Below are 27034 nucleotides of genomic sequence, written 5' to 3' on the forward strand. Positions count from 1 at the left end.
CCTGATGGAGAGTTGTTTTGGATACTGTCATTTGGATATTATCTGAGCGTGCAACACATAACACCTTGTATGTCTAAAGCTGTGACTCAGATCTCCAGAAGGGAGCTCCTTCTGTTGTCACTGGCCTCTCAAGAAGCAGTGCTTGTGGCCAACAGGACCTTTAGGAATTCTCTGTCTAAATTACTATCAAACATTATTACCTTTTCAAAAACAAAAGCCTCTTCTTTCCATACAGGGTTAATGGAATTGGCAGTGGAGGTCAGTTTGGTTCTGTATTTGCGTTTTGTGTCCCTGGGCAACCCAAAGAGCTCTACTTCCACATATGTCTTCACACTGCGGTCTGAGAGGAACTGACCAGAGAGTATCTACAAACAAACAGAAACATAATTAGCAACTGCTGAAAAGAATAAAACAGAAGAGCCCATCCACACCTTCACCCCAAAGTCACTCTCCCACCCCAAAACATCTTTTCTACTGCAGCTTCCAATCTACAATAGGCTTTTCTTTACCTCCACCCATGTTTCTTGCTTCAGCACTTCCTCCAGCCTCCTCCCTCCCCATCATCACAGCCTTGGCTGCTTCTGTGTGGCAGATGCTAATTTTCTGTTTTCATGCGATTATGATTAATTTAAAATAGCGAAAAGACTGGGAGTTGCCATGGTAACACTCTCCCACAGGACTCTCCGAGTTCATTTGCCACTAAGAACCCTACTGGGTAATAAATAGTGGGGACATAGATGCCAGTTATGTATGTGGTGCCAGGAACTGGCTGTCAGGGGAGGAACAGCACCACAGTTTGTACTTGCCGTGACAGACAGGGTACTCGCCACCACCACATCAATGCGGTCCACAGAGAAGGGGTCAAACTGCTTGTCTGGCCGCCGCATGAATTCATGCTTGAGCAGATAGCCACACTGGCCGTTGAACTCAAACAGAGCCATGTTCTGCTGCATGGGGACATCTGAGAGAGACAGAAAAACACAGTGAGAAAAATTTCTGTGGGACCTCATCAGGTGGCTTGTGCGCTACGAGTGAGCTGAAGGATGCTGTATTTTTATAGCCCCTGCTAGCCAAAGGCTCACAAAGCCATTTCAAAAACTAATTAAGCCTTTCAGCACCCTACAGGGAAAAATATTACAGCAGCTGTTGTAAGAAAGGTAAGTGGTTTGCTTATGATTGCACCATAAGTCATGGGTAGAACTAAATTAAAACCTACTTTAAGGAGTACCCACTATTTTGGGGTGCGAAGTAAGTAGTTGTCTGAGTCCCTCTGCTCCTTCCCCCTCTCATTTTGGGCCTCCCCTCCTCTGCCACTTCTCTTGAGAACACTGGCTTGTGGTTTCTGCACCCTTCTTCACCCCTCTTCATAACCAGTCTCTCACTCCCTTTTAAAGCTGCTGGTTTTTTTCTCCTACTGAACCTACAGCTAGTCTCTTACACTCTCTATACATGACACTCCCTTGAGGAAGGAAGAGGGGTAAAGAATCGCTTTCTCTGGAGGCTTTTCTTTCCTTCTCATGCTGGTGGTGCAGCAAGAAAAGGCTCTTTTTCCCTGTTCAGGTTAAAATAACCGGAAATAACAGCATAGACAGGCCAGTCCTGTAGCCAGATGGAGCTCTGCCTGCTGCCTCGCAGAAGAGGAAGCAATCAGGGGAAGCAGGAGCTTCTGATGCATTTCTGCACATTATTTAGTCTGACATCACATTACAGGGCAGCTAGAGAGGGTACCCAGACACTAAATGACAGCAAGTCCATACATGCGCGTATGCACAAGTGTGTAGGGCCAGCATCCCAGGCACTGTATGCCAGGTTTGTGCTGGGCCCAGAAAAGTGCTTTTGGTCTGTGGAGATGGAGTCAAAGAAGAACACAACTTTGGGAGAAGGCACACAGAATAAACGCGTTCAGGGAAACAGCAGCGGTGGGACATAGCAGTGAAGGAAGAGACAGTGAATGCGAGCACACAGCCTCACCCACTCAGAAGCTGGAGGACAGTGTGACACTCACCCATGGTCTGGAAGTTAAGTGCCACCATCTGACAGCCGACATTCCAAAACATCTGGGGCATGTAATTAGAGGAGTCCATCCGGGTGCCTTTGGGGTAAATCCGGCTCATCTGTCGCTTGTTATATCTGCAGTTGCTCTATTGGAAACAAGTCTGGAGCACTCCTTGTGTACCCTGGGGCTAGCTCACGTACCCAGATCATGAAAATTGTTCAGGCTCTGCTACCAAACGCTCAGAGCCTTCCAGACAGGAGGAGAGGCCCTGGCAACAACAGGCTCCTTTCCCATATCCTTTCCACTTAAAAAAAAAAAAGCATCTGGCAGCCTTGGCGTTCACTACAGCAGGATGCGTCCTGTCAAGAATCTCTGGACAGCTCCCAAGCCACCCTGGAAGATCCCATGCCTCTTGCACCTGTACACCCGGTATCTCTGATGAAGAGTTCACCAGGTCCTGAAGCCAGAAGCCAGCTGGATGTAGCTCAGCCTCGCCCAAGCTGCAGACTGGCTCTCCTACCTCACACAGCCAACTACACTGGGCAACGGTTGCCAAAAGGATACTCCACAAACTGTACTGGGAACTTGGTTAGTAGATCATAAGCCTTCAACTCCGTGAAGGAAGAGATGACGTAACTCCGGTTCTTCTCTAGAAACAGGAGATGAGAAAGCATTTAGAAGAAAGGCATGCCCAGCCCCCACTCTGTGTGTGGGGACTGACAGACCCAAGAAGCACCTGGCCCGTTTACGCCCACCTTCTCCCACGTACCTTTTTCTATCAAGGCAATTTACCTTTCTCTGGTCCCTTGAAAAGGGACTGAAGAATAATACTCCATAAAAGGTGATTTACATTTACCAGGGAGACACGGTTGTGTACTACAGGACAGAAACCTCATGGAGTACAGACAGGATGGGCTCACAAAGCTTAAATAGCGCTAATTTTGCCCATCTCTTCCTGGATTTCAGTGTCATTTACAGAACACCTCCTGCCTAGAATTTTAGTTCCGAGTGAATCCCAATATTCAGTGTCTCACACAAAGTTCTTTAATTTGTCAAGTTTCCCCTTCCTCTATTTTTTTCTTTTTCTTTTCCTTCATAACTCAAACCAGCTTACACAAAGCTAGACCCAAATGTGGGAACTCTTTAGAGGAACCTATAGTGTATAAAGGAATAGCATGCATTTCCAGTGTTTCAGACGTTTCTCTGTCCAACCACCACAGAAGAGGAAGGCCAGTCACACACATTAAGAAAAGCTGGGCTCAATCCTGCTCCCAGAAGCAGCAAAGCAAGCCCACTGAGATGGCACTGGCCTCTAGGCTGGGTTTTTTCATCCTCAGTTATAAAACTGGGAGCAGCATCTGACATCTCACTGTCTTCTCCTTAGCAGTTCCTTACTACAGGGAGGAGGGCAGAAGGGAAGTGTTTGAGCCCATGCACACATTGTGGGAGAGAGAGAGAGAGAGCACAACAGAAAATGGGTGAAAGCAAGTCACCAAGGCAGGCAGAGAACAACAGCATCTGAAAGCACTGCTCTCCTGGGCGAATGAAAACACTTGGGATTCTGAAAGGACTGACTTTGACTTACCAGCAGAGACTTCAAAGGAGTCAAATTTGATGGGCTGTATGTAATTAACAAGGCTGGACATTTCCTCGTATGCTGTCACTTCCAAACCAGCAGTGCCCTGAGCAGAAAACAAAATCCAAGAGAAGACATATGAAGAGACTTTTCCTAAAGATGGAACAAAACACACTTGGGCTTCACAATCACAGAACTCCGATGGCTGCCCTGACCAGAGCACACCAGTTTCTTTGGCTTCTAGGTCCTACAGTGACATTGTGGGCAGCGTGGCCAGGGGCACAGTTTCTAGGTAGCTCGGAAAAAACAGAAACTGAGGCATACGGTGAGGTCTCAGTCAGTAAGTAAGGAGTCCAGGACCTCTTTAACCTCTCAGAGCATGGAGTCAGGGACAAACCAAGGGCATTGTTTTCCCTCCTCTCTAAGCGATATGAGGGAGATGGAAGATGGAAATGGGAAATGGATTCTTTTACTCAAGGGAATGCTGACCTCCTCCTTCACCCTTCAAGCAGTAGCACTTCATGTTTCAGTAACAACTTTTATCAGACTAAGGGTAAGCCTCTCCAAACACCCTGAAGGCAGTTATCTCCAAGTCATGCAGAATACCAAAGGCAGAGTCAGAAATAACAACTCTGTGCTTGCAACATAATTTCCCTCATTCAGTTTCTCCTGCAAAAGTCTTGTGGCATGGAAGGAGGAAAGTCCCTGGCTGATCATAGCACAGTTCATTCCCCCTTGCGTTCTGGGTTCATCTTTGTTCAGTATGATACGGCCCCAGAGAAAACTGAAGGCCAGAAAAAATAACCCCCAGAAAAGGAACAGAAACAACTGACAGTACCTCATCTGACTGCATCTTTTTAATTTCCTCTTCATCCAGGTTTCCGAGATGTTCATCCTCTTCCTCTGGTTCCTCTTCAGCCACATCACCTGCCCAGACTAAGCACACACAGCCCACATCAGCAGTATGTACCAGTAGCACACTGAGACAAGACATGGCAGATGGCTAGCATTAGCCATGCATTTAGCTCTGTAAAACCTCACCATCAAGTCATGCAGGCACAGTAAATGGAAGAATCCTACAATTTTATCAACCAAATCCAAATACAAACTAGCACGCTCTGGACTAGCAAGAGTCAAGAGACCAAATCATTCCTCCTGCAGGCTTCCCTCATCCCCCACAAGTGATAATCACAATGCTATTTTCCCCACCACGGTTGCACACATTTGTGGGAATAAATGTCCATTTCTAGGTGCTCTGTAGCAGTGCTCACCTTGTCTTTCTATGACTCCAGGTGCTCCTACCATGACAGGGACTGAAAATACACTGTCCTACCACAGGTTCCCTGAGCCCAAGAGGTGACAGCCTTGAGACCGGAGAAAGGCAGCAGAGTGAGGATGAAGGTTCTATAAACCTTCACAAACCTCAGGGTGAAGAACATGGTGAATTTGTGGTTATCATAGACCTATAAGCAGTAAGAAATTATCCACCCTTCCATGAAACCAATAGCCAGTGTGTATCAACGAATTACCAACTCATGCAGTCATATAACTCAGAGCAGGCAGAAGAGTTGACTGATGGGCAGGGCATAAGTTGATTGTCTCTTCTGGTTGGAATAAAGTGTTTGAAAATATTCTGAAGATTTCATTTCTCTTCCAGGCTTATGCTGCTCCTTGAGATAACTGAATTAATGACTAGTACTGGCTTGCCTCAGGCTAGTATTAATGGCTGATTTGGAAGGTCTCCAGTGGGCCAGACTGGCTCATCTAGCTGTACTAGTCCCATTTTCCCTTCAGACATACCAGTGTCTTCGGCATCCGTAGGGGCTGGCTGCTCAATGATTTCTGGTTCCACATTCCTCCCTTTCTTCAAAGAGCTCTGCCTCTTCCCAGACATAGATTGGTCCTTTTTGTTCTTAATCAAGATTTTCCCTAAGAGATCCTTAGGACTTGGCAGAGGAACTCCTGGCTTCAGCTGCAACAGATAAACTTTGTACTGAATTTCCATCACAACGACAGAATTCAAACACTCATCTCTCCAGTCCCTCCCAGTACCATTCCTTTGGCCATTGGTACATGGACACATCTCTCACCCAGTGTATATTTTAATTTCTCCACCTGCTGACATATCCCACTGTATCTGTGCAGATTTTTTTTCCAAGATTTCACCTTTGGTTTCAGACCAGCATTTGGTACCTCTCAGCCCTCTTATGTTCTGCTGCCTGCACTTGGCATGCTCTTCCCAGCCACCTATCCTGCACCACAGCTAAAAGAACATCTACATGGCCTGAAGGCATCCACGCACCCCTGGCTTTCACATTCCACCTACTTCTCTCATTATCCCAGAGCCTCAGTCCTAGATCAGCACTCAGGCTGTATTTAAACACTCTGCCTGCAGCAGATTTGAAAAAAGATCCCAGAGTAGGTGGCTCAAGCAAGCCAAGGATGTGTGACTCAGACTGTGCTTCTAGTCCTACACTCCCTGTACAGATAGCAACAGGCCTATTAATATTTTAGCTAAATACCCTGAACTGTTTCTCCCCACACACCCACTCTGTCTCTTCCTATTGCCCGGACAAGGACATGGGTCTGGACAACAAGCAACTGCCAGTTTGCTCGCTGCTTCTTTTCAGCTCTTCTTTTGATCTCATGCTTTAAAATAGATGCTTGGGCTAGGTTTCTTAGTTTTCCCTTCCACTACATATCCCAAGGAACTGCCTCATGCTTTGCAGAACACAGGCACTGCCTATTATTTGTAAATCAGTGTCCATTGGCAAGGTAACTAAAGTAGCAATGCGCACAGGGATCACCAAAAATGTCACTGTCCGCAAAGATACATGCTTGTACAAGCAAGCTGATGAGGAGGGTCAAGCAGATCGGGAGCTTTACTCATCTATTCTGAGCACAAAGCCATGTGTGTGGTTAGCTGTGTGCATAGGTTGGAAGCAGGAATTCAGAGGCATTGGTAGGAACAGCCTGAAACACTACTAGGCCCTTGTTCCCGTTTCTTTCCAAAGCAAGTGCTGGCAGATGAATTTGAAACAGTACCACGTACAAAAATACACAACTGGTACAACTTGGCCACCTAGAGCTCAGTTGCCAAAGTCACTCAGGTCACAGTGTCAAATAAGACTAGAGTCAGGCAAGTGCTTGGGAAAACCTCTGCGACTGAGAGGTCTCCCATCCACTATGTTCCTCACTCCTACGAACCAGGCTTATTTGTCCATGGCATTGCATTCTCTTTCACTGGCCTTGCATCTGTTATGGCCTCTCCTAGCACCAGGAGTGACCAATTTTTCCAGAATGACCTCTCCAGTAGCCTCCCTCCCCGATTTCTACTTACTGGGTATTTTTCCAGCGGCTCTGTCAGCAGCATATCTCCAAATATGGTTCGGCAGTACTCAGCCATCTTTGCCTGCTGCTTGGGCCTGAAAAGAGATCAAGCAGGTGTGGACAGGAGAACAGATACCCAAAGCCAGAGCTTAGCATGAACAGCTGTCTTGAGCTCTAGGTACTCTACCCAGAAAACCACCTCCTGCCTTCACTCAGACAGCTATGCAGATATTGAAGTCCCCTCCCAGGCCGGCTCCTATTTGTTCATACTCTGCCCCCCCCCCCCCCCGCCCCCAGCTAACAGGCTGCACAGTTGTGGTCACCCTCACTCTGCACCTTATGGCTCACCTTTTAGCTCTGACCCACCTCCAGTTGCTTCAGAAATCTCAATCCATGTTTCATTTTTTCATTTCAGCTCAGGCACCCATTTAAAACCCAGCAGCCCTTGCCTGTATACCTTTTGCTCTCCCAACCACTAGATACTCACGAGTCCACGTGGTTCTCAAAGGACAGGATGACAGGGTAGAGAGATGTTTTAAAAGCGCTTTCTGCAATGGCCTCAATGGCATCCTAAATGGGAGACAATGGCCAGAGAAAAGATCAGCACCCGTTAATAGCAGAGACATGCAGCTGACCTCCTACTGAATGGACTCCAAACTGATCACTGTCAGGAGCTTCTTCTCTTTAAAGTAACTAAACTTTCTCCCAGTACGAAGGTGAGAAGTGTCATCTTTTTCATACCCGCCTGGGCTTCCAGCTCCAGAGGATACAACATGCAGCTAAACTCAATAGCTTGCATAAAAAAGCTGAAGATGTACGAATAAGACTTTTTATTTTTGTTACATAGTTTAGGGTATATATAAACAAATGTGAAAGCACCTTGCCAGAGAGTCATGCTGCTGCCACACGCACTTTGAATTGGGAGAGAGAGATGTATGCAGTACCAGGTTAAAGTGTTTCAAACCCTATTTATACTCACCTCTGAACATGTCCAATTTTCTGTCATTTCATCTGCTTATAAAATCCTGTCTAGCAGCAGAGAAAACCAGAATGTTCAGTAACCAGCAGTGCTGGCACTTCAAATGCAAGTACCATGGAAACGTTCTCAGCATTAATGATTTAAGAAAATAATCATATTTTCTCCAAGACTCTGTTAAACTGCCACAAACTTTCTACTATTTTCTGTTCTGGTGCTGCTAATTGATAGGGCAAAGAAGTGTCATTTGCTGCTTTGCAGCTACAGTCCCCTACTCCCCCCAACATCCTGGTTCAGCCATGATCTTAGCACTGAGGGAGGCTGCCCCAGCTGCTCCTCCATGCACTACTTGGACTCTCTCTTACAAAAACCTGCAAGGTTCAGAGGAGAAGCTACAGAAAAAGCTACTAAAAGGCCACAGGCAATGGTAGGAAAGGGAGAGAGGTGTGGAGGGGAAGACCGAGGTGTTATGTGAAACTAAAACTTGGGCACATGCTGTGTTAACAGGTTGTAATTTCCTTGAGGTACAGTCACATGCTTTAGCAGAACTCTGCAATTACAGCAGCTACAGCTGTCATTATTTCTCCTCTCTGTAGTGAACTGCTGTGCAAAAAGCAGCAGTGGCACAACAGGATTTGGGAAATTACTGACACTGAATATGACAATACCTCTGATCTTAAGGATTGGGTTCCCCCAGCCCCCAAAATATTTTAGTAACAGTGAAGCCTGGGAACTGGGGGGAAGATACAGAATAAGAATGAACAGCTTTAAAAAGAATCTGAAGTGCCTCTGCCTGTTGGCAGCAGCTGTGTAAAGAAAGGAGTGCATAAAAAATAAGTGTGATGCATCGATTTTTAACCTGCAAGATGTTTGTAGCTTCTGTGGTTAAATGCCAAGTGGTTAAACTTCCAAGGGAGAAGCAGACTTTGCACTCTGCTTCTGAAGCCTGGGAGCTGACTCCTCATGGAAGCCATCTGCCCAACATGCTAGAGGGCAGTTCCTCCACTGAACGCACTCCACACACTCATGTAATTGGGATGTAATTGAAACCTATTCTTCCAAAGTGCCACCACGTAAGGCTGTAAGCCACAGGAACCTGCTGTAGACCAGTTAGAAAATAAACCAATTTTAATGGTTTGCTTTCTAAAAGCCACCCTGTTTGTTTCTCTAACGTGCATCTATTCATAAATCCACCATCCTCATGGTTTGTGTCCATCCATCCATCTGGCTACACAGCCCTGTGCATGTGGGCACATCTGCTCAACCACCTCTCCATCGCTTCTACCTGACTGCCTGCATTTCCTTCATTCATTCATCTTCATCCAGCCAGCAACCTCTCTTCTGGTCCTCCCACTCCAAAAATGTACACAGACTCCAACCTATTGCGTACTTGTTCATCTTTCATTCTTTCTACACATTCATTCACTTGTCATCTTGCCATCAATCTTTTCCTCTCAAACATCTTTGCTCTCAGCCCATCCATTTGACAGTTCCCTCAGCCAGCCTCCTCAGAGATCAGTCTACAGCCAAGCAGGGGAAAGCATCCACGGAGAAAATGCTTTCCATACCTTGAAGAGGATCTCAGTTGTCATGGTGAACCCGTGAGTGATGATCGGCTCCTCATCCGGAGGACGGCCCTTCCAGCAATCCAGCTCCACGCAGCGGCAGCCAGCCAGCAGTGTCTGGCGATACATTTCAGGAGAAGAGATCCCAGAAAACTGACCGGCTGGAGGAGAGCAGAAGGAGGGAGGCTCAACGTTACCTGCTCACATGGGACAGTTTTTGCATAAAACAGGAGCAACAGAAATCTCTGCCACCCTTCGGCAGGTGTACGTGGCAGACTGACAAGACAGTCTCAGTAACAGGCTGACATTTCTCCTTCTCACACAACATTTAATTGCCAAGCCCCTCACAGTGCATTACAGCTCTCGGCCCTCCAAACTTCAGGGCAGATACATCTGCCTGCCTGTCAGTACCACTCTTCCACCCCTGGTGGTGGTACATAAGCGCTGGGGCTGAGGCAGATGCTGGAACCACCCATACCTGTTAAATACGTGTTGTGTGATGAATTGATGAAGTAGTGAGAGAGCGGCTGGGTCATGTCCTGGTGCAGCACCAATTTGTCCAGTGCTATCACATTGTTCTCAGGGCCACAGAGAAACCAGACCATCCCCTCTGGAGACAACTGCCCTACATGGAAAACAAAGCTGTTAATAGCATCGGCACAAAATGGTTCTGGCACCTCCTTGCCAGTGCACTGCAACGCAGGGGCTTGTGAGAACTGGGCTGATTGCTCTCCTTGGAAAGTCAGAGTAGCAGAAGGTGCAAGTTCCTCTCCTACTTCCATGCCACCTCTACAGCAAGACTTCTGGGCTGAACAAGACTCACCTCTCTGGATGTTAATCCCACTGGGCTCATACTTCTCTATCAGGCTCTGCACCTGCTCAGGTTTGGCTGGTGGGAAAAGGATGTCATTGAGGCGAGAGTCTCGCTGCTTCTTGTTGATAAACTTCGCCAAATGCTCTTTGGTCATGTAGGGCTTTGCTTTTAAATGGCTAAAGTGAGAGAAGTACAGAGGAGCACAGGTTAAGGCCTGTGTACTACCCAGAAAACCTTTTCACAAAAGAGAGGTTGGTCCTTCCTCAGGTAGGCAATGGGTGCCTGCCTCCCTGGGCCCACACATTTCTGTTTTGTCTACTTTTCTTCCCATAAATGATGCTTCCCACTGTGGCCCTTCTTCTTTCTTACTAATTCTGTAAGGAGGCTGTACGTATTTGAGCCTCTGACTAAAACTCTAAAGGGACTTGAATTTCAGAGCACACTGAATTGCTTTCCATACAAAGCCAAGTCCATTTAGGAAGTCACAGATTTAGCTACTTGAAAAAAACCAAAAGCCACTGGCTATTTGTGAGGATCTATGGTTCTCATGCTGTACATGGCCTTGTTTGGTGCAAGTCACATGCAGTATCACATTCGCATGACCTAGTGCTGATCGGGAATCAGCCCTCCTGATGGTGGCAGTTAAGAAAGAGTCCCTGCAGCACCGTGAGGTCTCATCCTTTTCTTCAGGCTGTGAGTGAAAGTGTTGAGTGCACTGGCACTGTTTTGTGACCTGGCTTCCTGCATTTCTAAGGCTTGAGACAAACCACGTAGCACAAAATCACCTCGCCCCTCCTTTTTCCCTCTCTTTTGCCACAAGAGATCCCAGTTCTTTGCTGTAGCTTGAAGGAAACTTACTGTGAGGTAAATATTTCATCAATCTCAGGCCGTGGACACAGATTCATGAGGAAAGTTTTATACACGGTCTCAGGGAAGTCCTCTGGGTTGATGGCATCGTTCTGAGAATGCAGTAAAGACACGTCAGTATCACAGACCCATGAAGGCTTTCACCTCTCCGTTAACACCCGCAGTCCAGCACCTGTTTGCGACAATGCAAGTAAGCAACTGGCACATCTGGCAAGGTGTTTAGGGAAGAACACATGCAGTGAAGAAGCACCATAATGCCCTATTTCAGAACAGACAGTTATTTAAACTGTCCCTCAGTGCCTCTTGTGTGATGGTATAAAGCTAAAGCTTGATGCAGTGGCAGGAGCTGTCAGGGGCCTGGACTGTACTCTCTGCATTGGCAGAAGCATCAAAATTAACCATCAGATCCGTTGCTTCAAAGAGCATAAAGTGAAACAGGTGGAAGGGAACGTTCTGCTTCTTGTGCCACATAATGCAAGCAATGGAGTCACAAGGGTTACCACAATGCCAACAGTAAGAATTGATCCTAGCCGACCTGCAGTTAAGGCATGGCAGCTAGCAGTAAGGAAGAGGTTTCACAGCAACTAACAGCATCTGGGATGATGATTTTTTCATAGCCAAGGGCATCACAGTCTGTGTAGACAAAAACATTATTCTCAAACTAGCGAGACCTTTGGCTACCTAGAGAAACTCTTACCTTGCCCTTTGGAAGATGACAAGCACTTAATGCTGCTTCCACCCTTTTCCTGTCTGCAGGAAACATCTGAAAAATACTAACCAGACAGAGAAAAAGAGAAATCACCACAATGTAGCAGGAGTGAAATCAAAAAGCCTGCATTTGGGTGGCTGGGAGCTGCAGCCAGAGTGCAAGACACTCAAAATGCACAGTGAAGGAGACTGAGAGGAAGACTGTAAACATGAACCAGAGAAGGGAGACAGTGTTTCTCCAAGGGAGTAGCTGATGTACCAAGTCCTATAAACCTACAGTGGATTTTTTGACTGCTGCCTTAATATAGAAGTTCTATATTTCTGCTATGGACTCTGTAAGAGCCCTGTCACTGAACTACATCAGCTTACTCTCAAAATCCCTCCTCACTACACTTCCCCTCTTGGAGCTGCTCCCTGTGGTAGCAGGCCTCATGCCACAAATTCCTCAGACACTTTCCCCCACAAGACACTATCCCATGTGGTAGCTGGCATTAGCAAGGAATAACTTTGTAGTCAAGACAACAATCAAAAAAAGCAAACAAATGTGCAAATTTGCTGCTTTAGAAGAAGTCAAAATTTTCTGGAACCAAAGGCTCTCGACGAATTCAAGGAACAAACTCATTACACAAGCTGGTATACTGCACGATGGAAGCACAAAGGTCTGCTGCTGCAGAAACCAAAACTCATCTCCAATTTAGAAAGCTAGGCACTGGTCTGCAGGGCAGAATTCACTTGGTCAAGCCTTCACCTTAAAGCAGCCCCTTTGCTGCACTATGGAATAGTAACAGTAGCTGAACTCTTATCTACTTTCAAAATATCCCCGTCAGCAGCAATGAGGTCTCCTCCATGGATAAATTTAGATGTCTGCTCTATTAAGCTCCTGGAATCACAGGTGCTCACAGCCAAAAAGGGGAACAAAAAGTGCCAAATGTGTTGACAGGTGGAAGAGTGTTCAGTGGGAGCTGCAGCAGGCTTATGCAAACTCAGTGCATATCGGTTTCCAAGCTGCCCTTTGCAAGGCAAAAATTGCAGCAACTTTGTTATGATTCAAAAGGGATTTAAATGTCGAAAGAGAAAGGCAGATGCTCAGTGGAATTTTCAGAAGAATCCAGACAAAGAGTTTTGAAAGCCTTACCTATACTTGCACCTGGAGATACTGAGTATTTTTGTAAATCTGGCTCTTAATCTGGACTATTTAATGGTCTAACGCTTTATACAGTAAAGCATTTTTACCTCTGCAAGAAAGCAGACCAGGGCATTGAAGAGAGGTACATCCTGTACCAGACATTTTTCCTAGCTTATGTCAGAAGAATAAGCCATTTTCTCCCTGCAGTAATGCTACCTTGCTTGCATTTTAAAGATCAATTCAAAGTACTCTTCCCTAGTGTGAGTTATTCATTAAAGACCCATACATTTTTAAAAGCCCTTTGATGAATACACTGGTTTCTGACAGAATGAAATCTTGCTGGTTGGTGGTTTAGAAAACAAACAACAAAAAATGTTTATTGTTGAATAATGATCAACCATCCAGGAGCACATTTAGCCAGCATAGACTTAATCTAGAATCGTTATGCAATATAGCACACAGTAGGTAGCGTATTTACTACAGGTGATTAGCACTTGCCTCTTGTAATAATGTAACACAGCATAAACCTAGAAGCAGAGTGGTTCAGAACTTCCCAGTGAATACACACAAATGCACTATCTGCAGGTCCTTATTCTTAAAGCAAAAGATATTTATTTATGCACCCTTTTGGGTGAACATGGAATTGAACATGGCAGTGCAGCCTTTGGTTGCTCTATGAGTCGAATCAACATGGAGGAGCCACTGGATCAGCCATGGAGTAATTTTACTAGGGAAGACAGCGAGTGGCACAAAAACAGTTCTAGATTCATGCCACGCAGTACAGGGGAGAAATAACAGGCTGGTCTTTGCTTCAGCAAAGCAGCCTTGGCTTGTTCTAACAGCAGTCCTACCCCGGTGCACAAGGCCAACCCTGGGGCCAGTGAAGGGCAAACCTCCACGTTCTGTGCTTGAACTGGCATTGACGTTGGCCCAGAGGGCTGCCTCAAAGGCTGCTTCCCTCTCGTGCACATCCAGAGTAAAGGCTGGGCATTGGAATTACACTAGTGAGAACGGCTGGTGGTCCACATAAAGAAAGGAGACAAGTGAAAGTGATGGACCCCTACACTTTAGGCTAGCTGGGGAGTCAGGCAAAAAGTTCTCCAAATACAGAACTCCTTATATGAAAGGTTAAATTAATCCTATACTTCATCCACCTTTCAACTCAGGTTTGCAAAACAATCTGTGATCAGAATTTTACCAAAGTTGTTTGGTTTTGTTGATTATTTCTCGGCAAGAGCCAGAAGGTGAAATCTATGGCTGTTTAAGGCAATTTCTTGCTGTAGGTGCAGGCCACAAAAGTTCTCCCCTTCCAGACCCAGATTATGTCCCAGGCCCCTCCCTGGGAGGAACCTAGGTGGCAGCAGGAATCCTTTCATAGCCTGAATCCAGAGGGAATGATCTCTGCCTCTTAGGTGCAGAAAGAGCAGGCAGCTGAAGCCACCAGGTAACCACTCCCGTACCAGCTGCTCTGCCTTCAGTCTGACTGAACACACAAACACCCAAATATCTATACTCACTTCCTGACAGGAATCTTCCCCTCTGCATTAAGCTGCATCTTCAGCTTCACCAGGCTGTGAAAAAACCCACAAAATTATGAAAACACACTTGTACAGTTTTAGAGGTCCTATTAAGTAATGAGAAATAAAAAATACACAACTGGGAAAACAATTTAACAGTCAACTGAAAATCAGGCCCTTCAGATGTCAGCTTACCTCAGATAGAATCTGTTACTGTTTCGTGGGAAGGAGAAACAGGCAAATTATAAGAGCTTAGATATCACAAAAAGTCCTCTAAAACATAAGATATAATGATATGTCCTACTATTTAGCATTCCTCAGCAATCCTAGGTTGCCAACCAAATGGTATTACAGAGCAAAGAAAAGAGGCAGCACTTCGTTGGGGTGAGTGCTGTGACCTCGGTGGGAGACCCCTTTGAGGCTCAGAATTTCAGTTTGTCTAAATACCACAAGTGTGTTTGACTGGCTCAAGCACTTCTGTGCCAGCCAGCGCTCACACAACATACAGCACAGCTACCAAACCCCTGCCCGTGCCTTGGGGGTCCTGCACTGACACAGGACTTGGTTTGGAGGCTGCCAAAGGACATGGATGCTACGCAGCCTTTTCTTTCTAGTACACATAGAAAGGGAAGTACGTGAATGTTTCAGAGAACAATGTTTGTCAGAAATCACTTACATTTTCTCTAGGAAGGTGTACCGAGAAGCGTTGTATGTGAGAGGATTCCGAACAATGGCCATAATATCCTCAGCCCAGCTCTGGGAACACACACACACACACAAAGCAGAGGCAGTTGGACGTTACAGAACTGCACCAAGAAGTACAGAGCGACAAATGTGGAAAGGGCACAGAACTGTGGAACAATTTGGGTTGGAAGGGACCTTTAAAGATCATCTAGTTCCAAACCCCCTGCCACGGGCAGGGACACCTTCTAGACCAGGTTGCTGAAAGCTCCATCCAACCTGTCCTTGAACACTTCCAGTGACGGAGCATCCACAGCTTCTTTGGACAATCTGTTCCAGTGTCTCACCACCCTCATAGTAAAAACTTTCCTCCTTATGTCCACTTAAAATCTTCCCTTTTTCAGTTTAAAATCATTACCCCTTGTCCTGTTACTACAGGCCTTGGTAAAAAGGCCTGTCCCGATACTGCTGGGCTCCAAATCCCAACCGCTGTGCCCTGGGCTTGGCTTTATCACATTCCTACTGCCTATATACACTTGACACTTTACCACAGAGTCTTTTCAGCTGTCTGTTTATCCACACAAAGCACATGAAGGACAAAAATGACATATTAAATGTCTTCTACTGGTCCTTTTCCATGCAAGGTACAAGCTTCTAGAACTATGGAAGTACCACACCTTACTGGAACATTAACCTGGTTGTTTATAACCTTGCCAATAACATTGACAGGGTTCAGGTTCCCCGTTTTCCCCTCCCCTTTCCTACTCCCCACTCAATGCCCCAATCCTTAGTGTCTCCCAGCACTTCCTTGCCCTCAGGACCCAATACCTTGCCAACATTCTCCTTGTAGGACACAAAGTTATGAAAAGTGAGGTCAACCATGTCAGGGCCAGATACAATAGTCAGAGTCTTAAGCAGGAAGGTGCTGTGAGGATAATCCAAGTTAAAAACCTCTCGGAGCTTCTGGCACTGCAAAAGAAACAGAACAGATGGGGATGAAGGGAGAATGAGGCAAACTATCTGAAAAAAACAGGGCCCAATCCAAACCCTGACCCAAATTCACGGCAAGCTTTTCAAGGGTTGCAAAATCATTTAATGTATTCTTCCTTTCCTTGGCTTTCCTTATTTTTCATCTTTACTCTGGAGCCTGCATTACCTGGATCCTCCATGGAACAAAACATTGTGACTATCATTACTGTGCAAACACACTGTTTTGCCCTGAAAAAGCAGAAGTTGGAGACTGCCCTTAAAGAAATTCCTTTTGAAACTTCAACCTGAACTTGCAGACAAGCCAAGGAGTATTTGGCCTGCTCATACCAGAGGTGCATAACCAGGTTAGCACAGGCAGCCATTTGTCAAAACACAGGCTAAAAAAACCCCTCTTTTAGCTTAGTGTGATACCTTTTGCTGTAACCTCCCTCCACCACAAGAAAGATGGTTTTTGGGACCTGGAAGCTCTACCAGCTGTAGACCTGCTTGCTGCAGAGATGGGCTCTCTCCCTCCAAGTCATGTTTGCTGCTAGTTGTCAGTTGCTAGAAGTGTTTTTTCCATAGCAACTGCAGTATCCTACAGCGATGGCTCACCAGAGATTTGTTTTGTTAAGTATAAGGCTCATCCGATTAGTCATACTTGGATTTCATCACCATATAAAAGTATTTATAGAATCCCTTTAAATTATTTAGCATTTTCTGCATTCCTATGTAAGGCATCATTAAACCAAGGTATCCTGGAGTTGTACTGACGGTCGCTATTTATAATGAAAAGATAAAATTCCCGTGTCCTAGAATAAAGCACAGCCATTCATTATCTAAAGCGCAGGATATATCCATACAGAAGCAAACAGGGAGGCTGCCAGAGCACCTGCTCCTTCAGAAACTGCGGGTAAAATTAATGATCTGGGATTTTTGGCAAAGCAGGTCAGATTCAGAAGTTTAACTGGAACTGGAACCTGAGCTCTTGCTGTAGGCACAGACCTAGAGTCATGGCTGAGTTTCAACAAGTTACAGCATCAGTAACACCTTAACACATCACGTGTCACGTGAACCGCAGTGAGAGAGGTTTTAGCTAAATGATTTCACCTTTGCGTTTGCCGTAAACTCGGAGCGTGTACAAAGTCAGTCGCTGCAGTTCAGCTCGCATTCAGGGACTTGTTAAGCTGCTACTAACTGGACCAATATCTGAATCCCTGCAAGCTGAAAAAAGCAAACTCCCCGATCTTAGACTTCCATGGACCTTAATTTAGCCCAAGCCAGCTACAAACCCCAATATGTAACCATCTGTTTGCATATCGTTGTGATTCAAATGGAAGGAATTTCCTTTCTGCCACAAAATTTTCTCTTTACATTTGGACTGTAATAGCAGAAACTCCAAAACTGCTCAGCTTCACGCATTCTTGTGTGTTTGCATGACATCACACACAAAGCTGCATATATATTCAACAAGAAACTCTGCAGACTTTCCACTGCATTTTTCCAAATTTCTGGAGCATTTGCAGTGTTGACACATCTGTAGCAAACAGACATCTTCAGGAAGAACAGGATTATAACTCAAGATCATCTGACTGCTGTCTCTCACTCTAAAAGCGGCTCTCCGCAGGAGTAACTGAAACCTGTATAATCCAAAAGCATTTGGAGGGAAAGAAGGAGGAAAGCAGTCAGCCACCCAGATTTGCCTGTTTTCTAATAGTTAGGGAATTTCTAAAATGGCTCATTCTTGCTTTGTGAGCAATTTTCCTTTGCAGAAGCGAGCAGCACCCACACACCCACACCTCCCTTCCACGCTCATAGCAACTCCTCGATGGAGCCTAACTTTTCATTGCAAGTGGCAAAGCGTTAGGATTTTAACTTCAAATTTAACTTCATCTTGCAAACCCACTGGCATTTGTTCAGTTTCCTTACCTCTAGTGTTGTAAACTACGTGAAGCTAAGACAATAGAGAACTTGTGGTTTACGCTGAACTCATTTCCTGCATTTGTTACAAACCGGCTCCTCCCAGCCCTTCCTCCTCTGCAAACTAGTGTTGCTTGGCTCTCCAGCAGACATTGCTCTTCACGCCATGTCCCCAGCAAGCTGAATGCTGCATCAGAGCGTTTGCCTTTATCTAGCTGTGCTCCACCAGACAAAACTGCCGCCTGCCATGTTTGGCAATGGCTTGATATCCCACCACCTTCTCAGAAGTCCCCGTTAGCTTTAGCCTGTGCCACTTTTTATATGCCATGCCCCTTATCAGCATTAACTTACGGCACCTCCTAACGCCATGGTGAAGTTGATAGCTTCATTTTATGAGAAGCAAACTGCAGCAGGGAGAGGATGATTTTGTTAGGGATCTAAATTAGGTCATATTTTCCCAGTGACTGACTTCCTGCCTGGCCTTAAGCAAGCTGCTTGCTTTCTGCTGCCTGCTTTACATGGGGATTATCTCCCTCCCAGGATAAACACAGTGATGTTGGCGTTAACACTGAAATGAAGATGGTGAGAGGACCACAGGCTGTGTCCAAGAGCACTGAACCTGATGCCATGGTTGCGTCTTGGCTCTTCCATAACCTGTATGCCTTTAGCACCTTGTGCTGCAGCTTCACTACATAATTACTTCGTGTCATGTTGCAGGTGGCCATAACGGGAAAATAGGAATTACTACATGAAAAACAGGACAACCATATTAGCCATGCAAATCAGAAGGGAAACGTGCTTAGCAAATCCACTTAAACTCCCAAATAAACAGAAAACAACCCATCAGCAGAGCGGTTCAAATACAGATTCAGCTTGCATTTCACTTCCCACCCTCCTGATTTCCCTAAAATCCTCATCTGTACAAACCACATTCATAGTCCAGAGAAAAGCAAATTCTGATGCAAATATAAAGAAAGAGCTAGGCTTAATACAAGAGACAGAGACGGACAGTCATTTCTCTACTTGAAATGGGATATAGCCTGGGATAACCAGGACTTGCCACAGCTGCCTGCACTCACTGCACTCTGACAATTTTGTATATTCATGAAACATGCAGCATGATGCAATGTTCATGGTATTATAAGACAGGATGTGACAACGAATCTTCTCTTTTGGAGAAGGAAGGTCTTGTTTGGTTGCCAGAAAGCAAAGGGAGCACCAAGATTATTGAAATGCCTTTGGCTCTGCAGGTAATGCTCATGTCCTCGGTAGCAGCACCGCTCCATCACGGGACTCAGCAACAAGACCCGACTGCCGAGAAGCAGGGAGGGCTGTCCTGCCACCAGCTGCACCGCGGGGGGCCCCCGACTCTGCGCCAAGCATCTCAGCGAGATGAGGCAGAAAAAAAATATTACGCAGATGAAGCACTCTCAGCTCTCATTGCTGTCTTATCTAAGGGAACCGGAAAATGCAGCAGCACACAGATTCACACAGCACAAAATAACCCACGGCACTCTGGAATCGAGCAGGAACAGACTGCAAGGGAGACATGCAGTCTGTGCATCCTCAGTAACTTCTGTCCCTGTGGTCAAAAAGCTCACTCTGCAGAAAGATGGAAGAGGCAGAAAAATGGCCCAGGGTGGTAAAATGCTGTTATTCAGATGTGACCATTTCCTCACTTGGCCTCTGCTCTACTATTTACAAATCCTTTGCAAGCCACAGGCTTCTACCCGCTTTTCTCTTGCATGCACATGTATCAGTTTGTCTCCGTGCTTCTTGTGATCACTCTCTTATTTGGAGGCCTGAACATCAGGCTTTTAGTTCCATCCTGTGCTCACACACTGCTGAATCCACAGCGTAGCGCCGAGATGATGCTCAATCCCCAGAGCTGCTGCTTTCCCCTGGGATGCGGCAGAATGACTGACCACCCACAATGTGTTTGTAGTCCGCAGCTCAGCCCTCAGCTCAGCTCCCAGTGCAACGTGAGTGCTCCCTGCATTGTTCCCAAACACTACTCGTTCCTACTTTATCATCTCACAATATGTCACGTGAAATACCTTGGTATCATTTTCTCCCTTGTACATGTTCAATTCAGAGTCTGCATCTCTAAGTTCAGTAACAACAACATGCATATGGAGGATGAAACTGTTTTATAATCATGACAGTCAGAAAATACAACTTCTGTTTTTGTAAAAAATTATGCTTGTTTCAAAGCCAATGCTTGCTGAAATGTCTAAACAAAACCCAAGACGAAGCCAACAGCCCAGCAGTCTGGCCTAAAACATCATGTATTTTGGTCCTAATTATTACATTCTCTGTCAGCGTTCTGGGGTCTTGGTGCATCAGAAAAAAAAACAAAATGGAGCAGACATTATTGTTCCTTGTTACTGAAAGGAAAACACAGAATTGCATCGTAAATAACATCTTGATCTGCTTTGGCATGCTGCTGAACTACATTCAATAGCTTTTTATCTGGTCTCATTTATGTTCAAAGTCCCTGCTAATTCTTATCTTCATTACTCTTGAACATGCGCCAAAGTTCATTCTGCCCCATCTCTCAAAAAAAATTTCCATGGAGAAAAAACACCACAGAATACTGAGTAGCTCTCAAAGAAAATAAAACAAAGGGGGTGAAAAGGGGAAACCTGCACATGCATAGATGAGGTCATGGGAGGACTTGAGGGCTATGTGCAAGCTTACGTGCTAACATACCAGGAGGCAAGGGCTCAGGGCGGGGGCAGAAGGGAGAGTCGAGTCTGTCTGAAAGAGCATGGTCGTCCCTCACCTTCAGGCAGGTTCAGTTCCAGGAATCATTCCTTCTGGGGCAGACAGCAGTGGCCCTTTTCATTTAGAGGTAGCTCCTACTGCTGCCAGCCCTTAGTGACTTGTCCCTTTTCCAATGCCACACTTACTGTGCGGGGCACAACAGGCTGAGCACTGACTCCCTAAACACGGGCAGTGTCAGGAAGCAGGTCCCACCAGTCCCTGCCTCCCAGCTTGCAGGGACAATGCTGTGACCTGGGCTGGAAAGGGACTGTGATTTATGGCAGGTCTTTTCAGAAGCGTTTTTACTGTGTGGGCGCTTTGGTGTTATTCTTCCTGCTGTGTATAGAGAGGTTACAAAGGAAAACCCCAAAACTCTTGCTTAACAGCAGCAGGAAAGTGTTACTGAAATAACTCCCGACATCCACAGTACCCCACCAGCAGGAGACTCATTTCACCTACGTTGGTCTGAAAAGCACTGGCCACGTTCCACCCTCATGCAGCTCGAGCTACAGCCAAAAAGTGCACAGTACCTTGCAGACGAGAGCAATAGTGCTGATGCTCTCAATAAAATGCTTTCCTTCCTTATAAATTCCTTCAGTTGTAATTCAGTATGAAAACCAGAACAGCAGCTTTGTCTCAGAGGCTGTAGATTTACTGTGGTGTCACTTGCAAGGGGAAAGGATGCTTGATCTACTATTGGTACTACCCAAAGCCGGGATCATGCTCATGCAGAGTTACACCAGTCTGCACCCTTCTCCTCTACTTTTAGTCAATGAAACAAGTAACCATTTGTATTAATTGCAGCAGTTATATCCCACAAAGACTCCAGGCCATTATTTCATAATAGGGGAGACAGCACCCTTTTCCATTTTTCCACCCTTCACTTCCAACAGATCTTGGTTTGCTTCATCACACCAGTTTTTCATATTTATACCTTTTTGTAATGATACACCAGACATAGCCGCCATATGTGGAGGGTGTGGTGATTCACATTAAGGAGTTTTCACTGCTTTCTGCATTCCTTTGAGCAAATTCTGCTCTCAGGAAAGCCAACTGAATACACAACTGAAGGCTTTAAGCAAGCCACGCAGCAGCATTATGGATAGCGTAGCCACATGTAAGACAGACACGTCCAGGAGGGGATGGCACAAGACCTCCCATCATCCCATAAGAGAAAGGTGGATAAGGAGCCAGCCTAGTGCATTTTAGTACACGTTGCCACAGAGATGCCAGAAAATTCCCTGAAATAAAACGGAACTTCTTTTAAATGGGTCTCTCTGAAATGCAGAATTCAAAAAGCACTTGGGATTTTCATAGCAGAGATTGTCATCAAGTGCATCATTTCTGCTGTTGGAAATAATAAATCACTTGGTGCTTGACCTTTGTTTCTTTGTAAAAAATGAGCTGTAGCCAATACCAAGGACTGTAAAATACTGTTTCTGGCCTATCACAATGGCTAGAATACAACAGCTACACCAGGTCAGACCACAGGTCCATCCAGATGCCTGGGGGAAAGTGTAAGAACAGGGCAAATGCAATGATACTTCCCTGACACATTTCTGCAGCTTCCAGCAATTTGTGATTCAGCAACTTCCTAAACCAGAAGCACTATCTTGCTTTTAATGACCCTCAAAAGGCACTTCCTTCTTGTCCTGACTTTTTAAATTCATGTACATTTCCAGGACTTGTGCAGGAAGGCATCCCACAGCACAGTGACATGAGGTGTAAAACAGCAGCATCTCCTTCTGCTTGTGCTGAACCTGCCTTTGGAAAATTCCATTTGATGTGTAGCTCTCACACTGGAAGAAACACTGAGTAACTGCTTCATGCTCACCTTCTCCAGTCAACTTCTGATCTTACAGCACTCCACAACACTCCTCCACATCCTTATCTTTTTTTTTTTTTGCCAGACTATAGTCCCTGCCTGCTCAGATGCTTTTCCTACAGCAGCATTTCATTCTTTTATTAGTCTTGCTGCTCTTCCCTCCTTTTCCAGTTCTTCTTTGCCTCACTTGAGACAAGGACACTAGAAATCCACAGGTATGTGGGTGCATTCCGGGTGCGCACAGTGGCATAGTTTCCTAATTCTCTCCTTGTACTTCCTAACATAAAACTTAGTTTTATGAGCAAATATTATTGAACACTGCATTGGTACTTTACCAAACCCTTATGATCTTGTTTCTAAGTAGCAGTAGTCAATGCTGAGCCTGTCATTATGGCAGATTAGGATTGGGATTTTTTTTTTTTCCTGTGTGCATTGCCTGATTTTCAGCTATACTAAATTTTATCACTTATCATCCAGTCAATCAGCAATTCAAGGTCTTCCCACAAGTGTCCCTTTATTACCCCAAATAACTCTGTGCCATTGGCAAACTTTGTCTTATCTCTATACACCTCTTTTGCAGATCACATATGAACACACCGTACGTCACAGGCCCAAGCACTGATCTTTGTGGGAGCGTGCTGGTTCCCTCTCTCTTCTCAAGGGACCTTTAATTTTTTCCATGCAAAGTTGTCCTCTCTTACTCTGTTCTTTAAGAGCCTTTGCTTATGATGGGAATCACACAGACCACTTTTCAATCTTATTGAAAAAGTTTAGAGCTTACTATGGAACACAGCTGTTGCTTCCCACTCCTCTCTTACTTTTTGCTACCCTGGTACTGCTTAGGAATTTCCTCATTCTTTTCACAATCTTCTGTGCTTTTATTAAAAATCTCTTTTAAAAGGCCATTTTAGCTTTTCTCTGGATATGAAATGTGGTCATCCCAAAACTGTACTGTGAATTACTCTTAAAAAAAATAAAGGCAGGTGTGTGAGAGTGTGTCTTGTTTCCAGGGCAATTCCTTGCTTGTGAGCAGGGGTTCGTTACCGGAAGATGCTGTTTCAGAAGAAGGTCCTTCTGTCTAGAGGCAGCTCTGACACTGCACTTGTGCCAGTGTGTTTCTCCTGGTAGTCTCCAGTTAGTCTTCTTTAAACAATTGTCAGAATCTAGGACATCACTCACCAGCCTGCCTGTTGCCACCAGAAGGATATACAATACAACTATGGCCTCAGTACTTACACCATCAATTTATTATCTATATCAAAGCTGAATTCATTTCGTAAACAGTTTATTCCTGAAAGTTTAACACCCTAGAAAACAGTATCTCATGCCTCTCCTTTAAGCTGGCCTTTTCCTTGGTGCATTCTGCCTGGAGTGTAGCACCTAGCCCTACCAGCTCCAAATATTTTATCCTCTTAAATGAAAAACAACTTCTGAGAGCTTTTTTCCAAACAAATATGCCCACAAAACAAGTTGCAGACAAAGTTTTAGGCTTGTTGAAAACTCAAGTATGTTTCATTCTAGTCAGTTTCCAAGAAGAAACACAGTTTCTCAGAAGGAATTATGATTCTTAAGAATTGCGTAAGATGGGTACTGTTCTTGAGCTCTGCTGTGCCTTTAACACCCACCTCATTATGGTCTTTTGAGAAACACCAGTTTTGGGGAGCTCTTGAACAGGCATTTTCAAAGCAGTACTAAGAAAACAGCTGTACTACTTAGACAAAGAGGCTGCACTAGTCTCTCAGTATATATTGCAAAACCTTCCCCTTTTGTGTTAAGACTGAGAATCGCCTATGTTGTCTATATGTAGCCATTACCTTTACTCCTTTGTTTCCTTTTCACATTCTAGCTTTACTTCAATTTTCTGCTTGCCTTTTCTGTACATGGAAATGTTAAAAACAAACAAAAAACAGACCCAGAAAAAGAGTCCTACCCAAGGACAACTTTGCAGCAGGAACTCAAATTATAACTGAAACCAAGAACAAAGCCATTATCATGTGCTTCCCTTAGTCTGCCACCCTACAAGCAGACAATTTAAAATTATTTGGGGAAAAAGAAAAACACACACTAGGTTTTTGCTAAACTACATTTTCTTCCCTTTAAAGGGAAAAAAAGACCCCACCACACACTGCGTTGGAATCTCACTGTAATTACAGGTTTGTAGCTGCCTTGACCCAGCCTGTGCATCTTTGCACAAGAGAGAAGCTCCAGTGACTCAACAGAGAAGCATCACAAGTCTCCTGCAGGACTTCCCTGTGTAGCTCAGTGAACGTAAAGGTCAGGCCAAGATTAAAGCTAGCCAGATACATAGCAGGGGGGAGAACACAGCTGCTGTGCACAACACAAAATAAGTCTTTTGGCAAGTGCTCTGGAGGGGAATTGTTTCTTTCCTAGCCTTCTGGCATATTCTTTCCAACAAGCTCATATACCATAGTCCTGAAGCGCCTTTCTTTTGGGTGCACTGAGGAGCCCTGGGGAGTTCAGGGACAAGAGTAATGATGCCTTTTCTGTATTTACGTAGTTGTGATGTAAGGAGACAAGGTCCTCGCCACCTTCTTGGAACAGAAAGCCAGGATAAACCACCGCAGCTTATGCCAAAGCCCCAGGCAGCCTTGCCTTTCCCACACGAACAACCAGCAGAAATGAAGCTATGCACTCACCTTGGGGATTTTGGCAAACCGCCCTACTCTGGTATCTCGGATGCTGGTTATATCCAAAATTTCCATTTCCTGTGACAGAATAAGGACAAGGAAGATGAAAAAAGACATAAAAAGGAAGAAAAAAACCCCACCACCACTGCAGAGCCCCCAGAAACTGCAAAGCAGGTCTCAGCCTGTGCCCTTCCCTGAGGAAGAGCTCTCCTACCAGGAGCAACGCAGGCAGGGAAACAGCAGCTGATATGCCAAGCTGGCAGGCTGGCTAGTGCAGAGGCAGCAGTTTCTGCAGCACTGTCCTCTTCAGGGTGAGCCCATAGGCCCAGTGTGGATTACCACAAGAAGGAGTGTATGACATGCATACAGGTTTATATGGGGACACTCTACCCCAGTTACAAGTCAATGTGTTAATACAACCCACTCATGTTCGCAGCCTGTCTTTTGCCTCCACACATTCAACACAGAGCAGCTGAGCTGCAAGGCAGGCAGGACCATTTCTCTCCCTAGGTCACTCCCAGCAGACCGTCACCTAATCTGTTCTGAAGCAGCTCCCATGGAAGACATTCCACAATCTTCCCCCAGGCAGCCCACCCCACGTCCTCATTACTGGCTAGTTGTCATGTTTATTTTGTTTGTTCTTTTAATATCCAACCTGAGTTTCCTTCCTCTGTTACTGATTTGTCTGCTCACCACAGATCTGGAGAACAAATTATACTTGTTGCACTAGATAATATTATTTTCCAAGATCACAATAATAAACAATGTGGATACCATGTCTTCTGGCTGTATCCCCATTATATTGTCAAGCAGGATGGAAATTTTACTCATAATCCCACTCCTTTCTGAACCCTAGTGCGAAAGCAGTGCATTTTTTCTTCTTTGTGTTCATGATAAGCAGATCTTACGGAGAGTCAGCCAAAAATTGGTAAGTCACATGAGTTCAACATACTACTGACCATACCACACCATGCTCTGTACTAGCCCATCTCTTGTCCCTGGCTACTGTGCTCATGCCAGCCTTCACAGGACCTTCACAAGCCTGCCCCAGCTCCCTCTGACAGCTAGTGTTTGCCCACCACTCTTGCTAGCTCACACTGTCTGCAGATTCCCTCAGAGGATAAGAAAGATGCCAGACAAGTGCTTCCCCAAGGATGTAAAACAGGCTGTTGCTCCACTGCAGCTCTCACATTTGTTTACAGTTTATTTAAGGTGCTAATCAATGGTATTTTTCAGGAACATGTGACCCCCTCCAGTCTAGGTTTCCTCATGTCAGCTATGCTACCTTCCCAGGTAATTAAATCCCTCTCACTACTAACCCACAGAAATATCTCTGCTTATGATGGGTGACAATAGCTCCCCTTGCCCCACTTTGTGCACCACTTCTTCCTGCTGTCTGCTGGAACCTTTACAGCCAAAATTCTACTGCAGGAGCAGACCTTGAAAGGGGAGCATGACTGAGATGGCTGGAAGGAGAGCACATCTAGAGGGATGTGACATTTCTTAGCCTTGCAACACTGTTCTCTGAGGATACAGCTGCATCACAGTGCCCTGTCCCAGCTGGCATTGGGGCACCCTTCTGAAAAGGCAGAGCTCATCAAAACACATCATGTCTCTTGGCCAGGGCACTGTGCAGGACTACTGTCTCTGTCTCTTTATCTACCATGCCTCTTCAGCATGTAGGTCACGAGGAGGAAGTAGAGCCGAACCACAGCTCTGCTCTGGAAAGCAGAAGTAAGCCCAGCCTTCC

At 45.4% G+C, this 27034-nt stretch overlaps 1 protein-coding gene across 6 annotated transcripts in view; it reads right to left on the bottom strand.

Moving 5' to 3' along the window:
• PLCB2 (phospholipase C beta 2) overlaps positions 1–27034 on the bottom strand; it is a 61769-nt gene that overhangs the window by 16070 nt on the left and 18665 nt on the right. For 3 of the 6 annotated variants that reach the window (XR_008748763.1, XR_003557088.2, XM_013304030.3), the window contains exons 3-20: positions 25294–25362; positions 15985–16125; positions 15152–15231; positions 14476–14529; positions 11822–11897; positions 11116–11216; positions 10267–10433; positions 9922–10068; positions 9447–9604; positions 7390–7472; positions 6913–6997; positions 5373–5544; positions 4411–4508; positions 3582–3678; positions 2561–2645; positions 2006–2130; positions 807–961; positions 201–365 (exon numbers count right to left, since the gene is read on the bottom strand). Coding sequence is in view for 4 of the 6 variants with exons in the window: in XM_013304030.3 (XP_013159484.2) it covers positions 201–365; positions 807–961; positions 2006–2130; positions 2561–2645; positions 3582–3678; positions 4411–4508; positions 5373–5544; positions 6913–6997; positions 7390–7472; positions 9447–9604; positions 9922–10068; positions 10267–10433; positions 11116–11216; positions 11822–11897; positions 14476–14529; positions 15152–15231; positions 15985–16125; positions 25294–25362 (2058 nt within the window). In the remaining 2 variants the exon portion in view is untranslated. Of the gene's footprint in view, positions 1–200; positions 366–806; positions 962–2005; positions 2131–2560; positions 2646–3581; positions 3679–4410; positions 4509–5372; positions 5545–6912; positions 6998–7389; positions 7473–9446; positions 9605–9921; positions 10434–11115; positions 11217–11821; positions 11898–14475; positions 14530–15151; positions 15232–15984; positions 16126–18054; positions 18291–25293; positions 25363–27034 lie in introns of those variants that run through there. The other 3 variants (XM_027795231.2, XM_027795230.2, XM_027795233.2) reach the window with 2 other exon arrangements.

Source organism: Falco peregrinus, chromosome 9 (genome assembly GCF_023634155.1).
Source record: "Falco peregrinus isolate bFalPer1 chromosome 9, bFalPer1.pri, whole genome shotgun sequence".
In the NCBI taxonomy this organism is placed as follows: Eukaryota; Metazoa; Chordata; class Aves; order Falconiformes; family Falconidae; genus Falco; species Falco peregrinus.